Below are 12,351 nucleotides of genomic sequence, written 5' to 3' on the forward strand. Positions count from 1 at the left end.
ATAAAAAATGTCCATTTAGTGTTTACAACCTCTGTTCCTTTTAAGTTTGTTATAGTGCAAATTTTTTTAAATAGTTTAAGCATCTGAAGTTAGAAAATTAGTCTAGTGAAAACTACAAGTCAAATGTAGTAAAAGTGTTTGCCAATTTTGTTTTACGTAATAAATACTTATTATAATTACTTTGCTCATAAAATGGCGAGAATTCTCGCGCATTCTCGGGATTTCCTATAGCGACGGTAATCGTATCTGAGAATTAACGAATGGTATTTATTCACCTATAGATACATATTATAAATCTAGATTGTAATGTTACACTATTGAAATGACGTTCATTATGCTATGTACAATGTCACCTTAAAACTAGTTGGCGTTGTGCAGTCAAGTGTTAAAGTCGCAGTTACGTTTGTATGTGCTCTAATTGTTATGTGTAATAAATCTCTAATACATTTGATTTTGTTTTATTTTTGGCTTATCCTTGTAACAAACGTGAGCTTCCATTTTTCTTTTGTTATGTAAAAATTAAACGTTTCCTGTGTAATGAAACTTAAGACGTAGAATCTAATTCTTTGTTTTTTTTTAAATGATATGCGTACTGAAAGTTGCTTAGAAATCCATGGAGCGTGTCAAGCTCGGTATGAAGCTTATAGACAGTGTTCACAATGTCCAGATTCGAAGCTGAACAAAGGTAAAGGTCGTGGGGAACCGTATCACGAAGCTAAAATGGAGATGGTTGTCCAAAATACATTTACATGATCGATATATAGATGATAATACGAAAACGAGTTGAAAACATAATTCAATCTTCCTGTTCTGCTAATTCAATCATTGTCAAATGTTGTGTAAAAACATTTTCGAATAAATCAAATCCCACAAATTTGTAATCAATATTCATTGTTGCAATTAGAAAATGATCGCAAACCTATTTATATAATCAATAATCGTTAAAACAAAATTCAATTATGACTAGCCTCCCCGCGAGATGCGTGAATGTTATCTACGTGGAGATGATGCAAAGAGATTGCTCGGTAAGGAGATGTACACAAGCTTGCATGTTACATAACGATAAATTGAACTTCACACTTTGATAATGCTTAAATGTCAAAAATTAAAATGGAATGGAAAAATATCGCTCGGGCAAGTTATCTCGGGGGAACCTCCCACGGTGGGGGACTGTATTTGGCTTTGATATGCAAAAAGAGCTTTTTGGCCGAGTCGTCAGCGATGGTAGCGGCGAGCGAGAGCCGGATGCTCTCTTCAATGGCGGCCTGCGTCATGGCGCCAACCACCGACACAGAGATGCTTTTATTCATCGGTCTGAACTCTACGGCATTGGCCAAGCTCATGCTGCGTGTCTGTTTCGCATACCCATTCAGCGTCCCGTTCAGAATGAACGCTTTCTTCGCCTCGCTGACGGGCGTCGAAGCGAGGCTTTGGCTGCGAGACTTGTGCGTCATAGTTGTAGTTGACTGAGTGTGTTTTGGGGTGGCTGCTACGCTACTTGCCCGGCTTTTCGCTTGGTTGAGGCGGTCGGTGCCACAGAAAGACTTTTTGTCGTCATCCTTTTGTAACGCAAGGCTCACGCTGCGGGACTTTTTGGGAGCATTGATGAGGTTCGTGGTCGTGAGGGATTTGCGAAACTCGGAGGTCGGAGTGATGGTACGCGCAGAGGAGGGTCGAGTCAAGGTCGGAGTGTTCGGAGTGCTAAAGCTCGGTGCGGACTGTTGCCGAAATGCGGCGACTGTCTAACGGAGAACTCTTGCCACTCGCCTTGCTCGAAGGGCGAGGTCGTTCCGGCTTTTCAATTAGGAACTTAGTGAAGCGCGTTACGACAAACAAAAATACACGTTCGTCATCTGCCGTTCTCAGTAAGCTAAGAAGGTAAGAATAGCGAGGCGAATTTCTAGCGAGGTGAGCCAGAAAACGGGTAGGCACCGCTGTGTCTTGGAAGAATGCTACGGCGTCTCCCGAAGACTCAGCACGTGGTGCAGCGACGCGTGCCGCTAAGTAGGTGACTCATATAACCTTCCGTCTGTATTCCCAGGTGGAAGGTATCCTTAATGGATTTCTCCACGTAAAGAAAAAGGTAAGAGGAAGCTAGGAACGTGAACGTAAGAGTCGTGCGCCTGATGGTAAGCTACACGCCTGTCCAAAACAGTTGCAGTGCCATTCAGAGCTTTCAATTGCAAAGGTCTGAGAGGCACTTCCTTCACTGCACCCGTCACCCTGAGACATAAATTGACAAGTCCCATGTGCCTGTAATTTCACCAGCACCCTTACCCATCAAAACCGGAACATAGTAATGCTGGCATTACTGCTTGGCGGCGGAAATAGGTAAGGTGACAGTACTACCCTAGACGAACTCTACTGTGCTACTAAAATTTTAATTTTAATCGGAGGTATAGAAAAAATATTCCCGCTCCCCTACCGATCGGAATTCCGATTGAAAGACAATGTATTTTGTTATGCGTTTGGCTGCAGAAATAGCTATGCGTTCTTCTTCGTTTGTAATAATTACGCACCTACATAATATTCTCTTTGATTTTTCTTAATAGAATAGATCACTCATATCCAATATAATCTTTAGTCTATGGTCAAAGGTAACGACATTTTATAGTACTTTTAAGCTTCAAAACAGTATAACTAAATTATCTGTTAGTTATTTTAAATTTGTAAAAAGTATTGTAAGTTTTGTAAGTACATGATAATGAAAGTTCTGTGGGCAAAGGAAAAACCAAAAGAAGAAAACAAATGCAGGGTAAAAATACTTATTTGATATTCATATTAGATATGGAAAACAATGACAGGCACATTGGGATGGCCACTATTTTCGTAGGGACAACAATACATATAGTTATACTATATAGTAATAAGACTAGAGTAGGTAACTCCACCCGACGAAGCAGAGCGCCACTCGTCTTGTATGGATGCACATATGTTGCATACTACGGATCGCACACACCATTCATTATAGAACTGCAAACTGGACGACAGCGACCGGTTGGACTGAACAAAAGCTGACCTATAGAAACCGAACTTAGAAAATGTTAATAATTAAAAAATATACCCATATTATATTATTTTTAATCCTTGTTTCAAGTAGAACAGGTCTAAATAAACATTTTACATTATTGTAATTTTTCGTCTACGGCCGATAATTATCTAGAAAAGCATTTACTAAATGTAGATCAATTTTAAAATTTTTATAAAAATCATTATTCATGCTTGTTTGGAATAAACTATATCTAGATACAACACTTTTAGTTCTAATAAATTTCTCTCTACGTCTAATAGTTTTTGAGGAAATCGGACAGATAACTCTTTCTTAGTTCTCCAAGATTCTTTTTTTAAGCTTAAATAACATAGGGCTTAGGTGGCGGCTTTTGGCTTCTCCATTTTCATATTAACTAAACCCACAGGAGGGGATCGAACCAACTCGAAAACGGAAACAAATTCGCCTCTGTCACTCGTCGGCCGCTAAAACAAATTTAAATTACAATTATATAATAAAAAAATGTCTATGTTTCGTGTTCGTATTGTCCTCTTCGCTTCAGTATGACCCAGTGACCAACGACGCGGTGGCGCCAGTGACGCGAGTGGCGGTTCGCGACTTGATCAAAATGTTAGGTTTCTTCTTTTCCTTAAGGTACGTGAAAGTTGGCAGTCAGCTCCACATATTTATCTTTATTTCTGGCGAGGCTGAACAGTTGGGCAGCACTCGCTATCCCAGCCCACTCTCGTAGGTTCCTCAGACACGATTTTGTCATACGGCCATGTTTGCATTGTGCTATTCTCGATGGCAGCGGTGCGGGCGGTGGGACACAAGAGCTCCAGTGGTGGATGAGCGTTAGAACCTTCGTAGTCTTATCATATTGTTTACTTACATTTATTTATATATCTATTAATCAAGTTGAGACGTCGTTTGAAGATACTGAAGGACCAGCAATATGGAACAGCAAATTGTTTTTTTTTTAATTATTAAACAAAGATCGGACAAATAAATGAAAGATAGAAAAAAAAATACTTTAATCCGGCTGGTTTCGAACCAAAGTTTGCCAGTAAACAAAGAGGCTATGCCAACAAATCACGGAACGAACCTCCAGACCTCACAAATTTGTCCATGTGCTTGTTGCAGATCTTCGTTTTGGCTTTTAACGACCTTTTTGTCGTAGCGTCTTTGTTAGAATTTTATGAAAGCTTCGTGAGTTCAGTTGGTTCGTTCCGTGGCTTAGTTGACACAGCGTCTGGCACGGTTTGCAAGGAGGATCGAATTTTAATTTTGCAGCCTAAAAGATGACATGAAAGTAGTAATTGTCTTTATTGTTGTGTTTACGATGATACTAAAAATAGGGAGTTATAAGTTCAAAGCTTATGTTTGTGTACCTGCCTGTCTATGATATCGTAGCTTTAAACGAATGGACTTACAGCATTTGAGAAGATGGTCATCAAATATGAAGAGCATCTTTTCAAATGTTTAAAGATCATCAGTTCTAATTATTAATACAAAGATCGAACACTCAGAAAAAACACTCAGAAAAAATTCCTTCGATCCGGTCGGATTCGAACCGACGTCTTCTTGCATGCCATGCCAGACGCTATACCAACTAAGCCACGGAACGAACCAACGGACCTCACGAATTCTTCTATGTGCTTGCGTCGTGTCTTTGTACTTGGTCTTTCAACGGCTTTTTAGTCGTAGCGCCATCTATGAGAAATCTATGAAAGTTTTATCACCCAGCTAGATATCTTTACAGTTACCAGTCCAGTCAGTTTCGTTCCGTTGCTTGGTTGGTATAGCGTCTGGCACGGTATGCTAGAAGACGTCGGTTCGAATCCGGCCGGATAGAAGGATTTTTTTCTGAGTGTTCGAACTTTGTATTAATAAATATATCATCAGTTCTTTTTAAGCGGCTTTAAAAGAAGGAGGAGGATCTTAATTCCACTGTATTTTTTGTATACTACGCAATTACTCCGACACTTGTGAAGCGATTTCGATGATTCTTTTTTGGAAAGAGGATATCTCAGTAGCGGTCCCTTTAAATGGTTTTGCTCGTTTGCGCTCTGCATCCAACTCCTATTCGTTCCTAGAAAATTCCGAATACGTCGGAGGTCCCTGGTTTGTGGAGGTGCTGCAAAGCGATGTGACTGGATTGTAAATTGTGTGGAGGTGCTAGGATGCTGGTACGGAAGCGTCTGTACAAATCTTTATATTCGTGTAATAGCTAGGGTTTCAATGGCGGCACCATTACATTCGGGTTTATGGCTTCATTTTCGGTCGAAAAACTATTGCAGCAAATTTTTGATAATTCTTTTGTTCCGTTTTGTATTATATTCTTTGTATTATAACTTGGTAAAGAATCAAAAATAAAATTTTAATAAATGGTAAACGGTTCAAAAATAAGACGAGTACATCATTGACTTACAAATAAAGTAGACAGAAGTGTTTGCTACCGCAGTCAGGTCGAGAGTTAAACAGAGAGTAGTTAAACTTGAAAAGAATAAAAAATTAGAGAATTTGATTTAGTAGTTCTGTCCGCACTCGCGGTCGCGCAGAGAGTCACGATGGAACTAAACAAAATCAGAATGCGAGGTAAAATGGAACAATTTTAAATTTAAATATGAGTAGAAGAAAAAACGATACGATACCATTGACTTACAATTATATGGACGTCGGGTCCGCGCTAAAAAGTGTCCGAACTTATAGGGGTTAAAATCGTATACAGAGCGTTATTCACGCTTTAGTCTTCGTTTGTTCGACTGACAGCGAAGCAAGCAAAATTAGACAGTAGGTACTGCGATGACATTACAATTTAAATTCAACGTTTTGGCTTTTTCATATTCCTTTACATGTCACTACGTTTAAATAGGTTGACTTGGGACATTTTTTTCGTGGTTTTTGTATTAGACCCGTCGTCCATTTATTTGTAAGTCAATGGTACGAATGGAGAGAGGCGATACAAAAAGGTGGGATGACGGTATAAGGAGGTCACACCGTCACACTAAGTCCGATTGAAATCCGAGAAAATACAAATATCGCCACCAAGAGATAAAATAATCCCTATGACTATTTCGGACCGTCATTTTTCGAATCCGGATACGAATCTGACGTAGTACTCAAACGCTTACAAATTAGGGGATGATTCCGGTTTATTTGATTTCACCCCCTTACCTTTAACCGATTAAACTTGGCTTTGATTAATTGCACTGCACGATTTAACCGTAGGGCTGTTCGTATTATCGATAATCCCAAACTCACAGACGGTTTGGAGCCCCTTAGCTTACGGACGTTGGCTCTCTGTGTGTGTTCTCCCGTCTTTACCACCGTCTCGTTTCTACCATCACACCTCCCTCCAAAGGAGTAGAGTCCATCCCCACATCTTAGATGCCTGGCATTGTAAGACCACACGGGCATCTCGTTCGTTTCTTCCACGAACCTGCAAGGTGTGGAATGAACTTCCTCCTGAAGTCTTCCCTTTGCGCTATGACATGGGGTTCTTCAAAAAGCGTGTTTACAGGGTTCTCAAAGGCTGGCAACGCATAGGCAGCTCATCTGATGTTGCAAATGTCCATGGATGACGATGACCATCTCCAATCAAGTGGCTCGTCAGCCGTTTGCCTCTTTCTTTACATTAAAAAAAAAATTTAACCGTCGCTGGGTTCGCGGAGTAGCGAATTAATTTACTGCCATTTTTATGTTCACGAGACGTTCGCTGGGTACACGGCCGCTCGCTTTGGTTGAATTTTTTCGCGTTGCGTTAGTTCGATATTTCGGAAATATCGAGCAATCTTGATATTTCCACACATGCAACAGGGAATGTCGCCAATCACAGAAGCAGCAGCAATTCTCTCCGCAACGCAAAACGAAAGACTCCCGAATGTATCAATTACATAATAGATGTTACTCCCCAAACTTTTGAGGTTCGTTTTTTGTTAATAATTCCCGTACGCGTTAGTTTACCATTTGTCCGGTCAACTTGAAATTTTATGATGACATGGCAATAATAATATAGTAACCTTAATTTCATACTGCAATGAGGACAATCTAGACTACCCAACCCTTCAACTACTCACAGTACAACAATCGTGTTTCAGCTCATCGTATTATGGTCTCGACGAGTAGTATGGCTTTTTGGAGTACATGTTTTGTGTCAGGGGTTTTTAAGTCTTATTCTTATTACTATTAATATAATTGTCTATTGTTCTACCCAGCCATTATCGCCAAGAGCATTGTCTCAAGCGTCCGAAAATATTCATAATGCCGCGAAGAACCTGATCGACGTAACATTACTTCAAAAAGAAGACTCTAATTCAAGAAACAGGTTTGTTTTTCTTTCACAAGTTTTTTATGGTTCTATAAATTACCACTTACAAACTGCACAACTTTGTTAAAAATGTCTCCGGTTAGTGGCTTTTGTACGCAGATGCGATGGAGCAACAATGAAATGTAGTTTTTTGGTAGTAAGCGATACACCTGTCAATAACACTTACGGTGCCGGTCATCGATTTAAATCGGAAAAATCCTCGAAACAGTTGAAAAGTCCCAACAATGCTCACATTATGCAAGTATACACAGAAAGAAGAGATAAAGGGTAATTTGCGAACTGTCGTGTTTATATCAGACACGCCTCAAAATATTGTATAGAAAAAAATTTTTAACTGCGAATTTAAAAGAGTGAACTGATATAAGGTTTCTTATGGACGGTGGTATGTCATTCCATAATTTGAACGCGTTATATTTGAAACGGCCACAGAAAGGAGCCGTTTTGTGGGTGGGAAATTATTCCCAGAAAGAGTTCGTCCAGGGTAGTACTGCCACCTTACTTATTTCTGCCACATTACTGTATTCCGGTTTCGAAGGGCAAGGGGTGCTGGTGAAATTACAGGCACACGAGACTTACGTTTAAGGGTGACGGGCGCAGTGGGCAGTGCCTCTGAAATCTTCGCGATTTAAAGCTCTGAGTTGCACTGCAACTATGTACTGCACTGCACTGCAAGTACGTCCTTGTTCTTTCGTCCTGTCATTGACATTATAAAAAATAAAATAAAAAACACGTACGCAAAGAAAACTATCTGCTACTCAACACCAATTAATAAATTAACAACTAATCTACTTTTGTAATATTATTAATATTAACATTATTTGAATTTGAATACTGCTTGGCAACAGAAATAGGTGAGATGGCAGTACTTCTCTGGACGCACTTTTTCACAAGGAGCTCTAGTGCTATCAAAAGTGCTAATCATGCACTTACGGTGCAGTCAAGTCAATTCGGTAACGACCTTAGTGCCGGTATGTAGCCGCTAGATGAGTAAAACCTGAGTTCGATACACGGTAGGATCAATTTAGAAAATGACCTTTTCTAAATTGGTTCCAGAGTTAGTGTTGTTGTTCTGCATTGTGCTCCAGAGTAGCTCTGGTACTCATAGTGCATCTCTGCACTATTCCCTAATCTATCAGGCGCATGACTTGTTTGTCCCGTTACTTGATATTATAAAAATAAAATAAAAAACACTTACGCAAACCAAAGCATCTGCTACTCAACACCAATAGAAGATTTGTTGTTAATATGAGATTAATCTGAGAGGATAAGGACCTGGTAAACTTGTTTTTGCTACACGCCTGTCCATAACAGTTGCCACTCAGAGTTGTAAATTGTCAAGTCTCATTTGCATTCACAAGCACTCCTTACCCTTCCAAAACGGAATACAGTAATGCGGCAGAAATAGGCAAGGTGGCAGTATACCCTGGATGAACTCCTTCAACAAGTAACTCTTCTGCTACTGAAGTCTATGTTAGCTTCTATAGTTTTAGAGATAGATACCGTTTCTATTTATATATTTTTTCTTCCACAGTGATAACCACATAACTTCCAATAAGCAATCGTGTCGATTGTGTGGCGGCAGCACGGGTCCCGTGAAACGGTTCGACGAGATATGTGTCGAAATTGGGGACACATATAAATGTATCTTGTACTACATCACTGGAGTTAAAGTATGTCATAATATTGTGTCATTAGGTTCATCATTGCCATCCACCGGGAAACAATCACTTTTATGCCGGATTTATGCAATCGTGCTCGCTACTCGACTACTCTCTGACTTGCAAAAGACACCATATACTTCACCTTGAATTGCGGCGTTAAATAGCAGACATACACTATCTCATTAAAATTACCACCTCTCGTCGATTACCCCGAGCTTCTGTCTGAGTCATGTAAGCGTTCCAGCCATTGAGTATATAAGCAGAAATAGAGACTAAATGTCACTTAATTTACACAACGTGACAACTGAGCTCCGATTGTCCAGCCCGAATTCGAAATAATTGACGGGTGTCGTCAATTGTTTCACTTCAAATCGACCAATTAACATGAGCTTTGCAAAAATGGACGAAAATTGCAAAATTACTATGTAATATTTCATTACCGATGGAATTTGATTCCGTTTGTTTTGTAATTAGATGTTTCGGTGTTTTTCTTCACACCACCGAATGGAACAGCACACCATTGTTAGAGATATTATCTTTATTACAATAAATACAGAATATTTTTTGGAATATACGGAGACGTACACACAGGTCAGATGTTGGCGCTGTGCTATTTCAGCTTTCTAATTTGTAATTTCAGTGTAAATGAAACTTTATATTTATAAATGATGTATCACTGATGAGTTACCAAGAATGTATGACCCTCATTTCGTCTCTATTTCTGGTTATACTCGATGGTTCCAGCTAAGACGATTGTGATAACGATGATTATTATTATTAACGATTCTCATAGATGGCGTTACGACTAAAAAGTCGTTGAAAAAACCAAGACACGACAACAAACACATAGAAGAATCCGTGAGGTTCGCTGGTTCGCTCCGTGGCTTAGTTGGTATAGCGTCTGGCACGGTATGCTAGAAGACGTCGGTTCGAATCCGGCCGGATCGAAGGAATGTTTTATCATCATAAGAACTACCGACAACCCGATTTCACCCAGGACTATATGCTGCTGTATATATATATATATATATAGGCGTCCCGTAGTTTGTGCCATCCACCACGATGCTGTGCTAGTCTACCCATCTCGCTACAGGACATTCCATGTTTCTATAACCATCTCTTGACCACCATTCGGTTATCGTTTCACTATCCGTCCCACTATTTTTTTTTTCTTCTTTCCATAAAGGAAAAGTTTTACACCATACAGCCAAGTCTTGGTACATTATTCTTTTTGGGTACATGAAGTTGAATTATGTTTCTGTAAATATGGCCGCCACAAAGAGGATAGGCAATTTGAGGCGGCGTGCTTGGATTGACTCGAGATTCGTATAATTTCGCGTTTTAATCTTCGATTAAGGTACAATAGCACTATCCTATTCCACTTTAAACTAGATTTCACAAAATAATTGAAAGTCAAAATAAAAACGACACTTTTCCCTCCAAAAGGTCCAGAGCGAATCTCCCACCATTTATTTAACTTTTGACAGTTCGAATTCTAATCAATTAGTGATGTCTTAATGCGTTTCCGATTCCATTTTTTTATAACAATCGATTTTGTTTATGAAGAAGTTTTAATCGTGAATGGGAGAGGGTTCAAAAAAGAAGATTTTGTCTGATTGTATCGTGATTTTGCGTTTGACAATTTGTGTACTCAAGAATTAATATTAATTAATGTTAATGAGGATTCAAGTTAGGATTACCGAGGAATAATCCGACGATTCATTATAATAAACGATAAGAATTTATTATAATTATTTATAATTTATTTCATTTCATTATAATTTATTAGATAGGTACCAAAATTTATCAATTTGAATAATCTTCTAGGAAATGAAACTATTTTTCCGGATTTAAATCGCGTATATTTGTTTTTTCAAACAAACCGACGTTTCGGGCCCTTTACAGGTCCCATGGTCACGGTTGACTGAAAAAACAAATATACGTGATTTAAATCCGGAAAAATAGTTTCATTTCCTATGTGTAACAATCGCGAAAACCTAAGAACTCGATATTGAATAATCTTCGTTACATAATGTATTAATTGGCATAAATATCGGAGCTAAAACTCGTTGCTTCACTAAAATTTAAGAAAATAAAAGAGTCCTGGAAGTATTACATTTTTTTGTCTATGGTTGTATATCAATAATTACGGAACTTCAGAGGCATGCATATATCAAAAGTTAAATCAATGGTTGGACGGAGCACGGAAATCATAAAAAAGAGAAAATATAAAAATTACAACGATTAAAGCGACATCTCTAGTCAGCTGATGATAGCTCTAAAGGTACCTGGCTGAGTGAAAAATAGATCTCTCACAGATGGACCTACGGCAAAAAGTCGTTAAAAGTCAAAACCAAAGTTCTGCAATAAGCACATAGAACAATTCGTAAGGTATGATGGTTCGTTCTGTGGCTTAATTGGCAGAGCGTCTAGCACGGATTGCTGAAAGGTGCTGGTTCGAATCCAGCCGCATCGAAGGAATTTTTCTTAGGTGTTCGATCTTTGTATTAATAATAGTAAAAAATTACTCTACACAGCTTTGTAAGTCGTAACTCAATTTATATACCGTATATTTTGCATTATATCGTGTATGTATCGCGGGTGCCATGGACACCCACATAGATAACCAAAAATTAGAGCCAAACTTACGAGAGATATAAATGTATGCGATATACATATTTCTCACGGCTCAAGAATCTAACTCTGGGAGCTCTGCGTGGAAGACCAGAGTGGTAACCGTTCAGCCACGGAAGCAGTTAGCGAACGGTTATCATAAATAATAAATATAAGAACCTTTAAAAAGATTTATGATCTATGAGATGTCACTTTGACAGTGACAGTTGTTTGTTTATATTTGGACTCTACATCTATCCCCATAGTATACAAACTCGTGTACGAGTGCGAAATGCCGCGCCGTTTTCACATTCGTATGGTGTTCCATTCAGGCAGTTTCTTGTCAAAGTCAAAGTCAAAGATTATTTATTCCATAGGTAAAATAAATTTACACTTGAAAACGTCACATTTAAGCTATTGATTGGATTGCTCTTTTCAAATAAACTTAAATGCTATGGAATACACTTTGAATCAAATGTGTGTGGATTTTGGAGCCGTGTCGTCTTTCCATACATCTTTATCTAACACATAGTCTTCAATTTTGTAAATATGATTTTTCGATCAAAATATTTTTAATGTAGTTTTTAAACTTAGAAAATGATACACTTAATATATGCTCCGAAATCTTATTGTAAAAACGTATACAGTTCCCCATAAAAGAGTTGTTTACCTTGGTTAAACGAAATCGCGGTACTATGAGTTTGGACTTAGCTCTAAGGTTAATATTATAGATATCTTCTTTCTTATTGAAATTATGT

The 12,351-nt window shown here is 38.6% G+C and overlaps 1 protein-coding gene across 1 annotated transcript in view; it reads left to right on the forward strand.

The window, feature by feature from the left end:
• Nucleotides 1-1,605: 1,605 nt before the first annotated feature.
• LOC113232163 overlaps nt 1,606-12,351 on the forward strand; it is a 15,422-nt gene continuing 4,676 nt past the window's right edge. Inside the window, exons 1-4 of the mRNA XM_026466801.1 lie at nt 1,606-1,683; nt 2,042-2,083; nt 7,207-7,316; nt 8,851-8,989. Of these exons, the coding sequence (XP_026322586.1) occupies nt 1,606-1,683; nt 2,042-2,083; nt 7,207-7,316; nt 8,851-8,989 (369 nt within the window). The remainder of the gene's footprint in view (nt 1,684-2,041; nt 2,084-7,206; nt 7,317-8,850; nt 8,990-12,351) is intronic.

This window comes from Hyposmocoma kahamanoa, unplaced genomic scaffold, assembly GCF_003589595.1.
Source record: "Hyposmocoma kahamanoa isolate Upper Pololo Valley unplaced genomic scaffold, ASM358959v1 67, whole genome shotgun sequence".
Taxonomy (NCBI): domain Eukaryota; kingdom Metazoa; phylum Arthropoda; class Insecta; order Lepidoptera; family Cosmopterigidae; genus Hyposmocoma; species Hyposmocoma kahamanoa.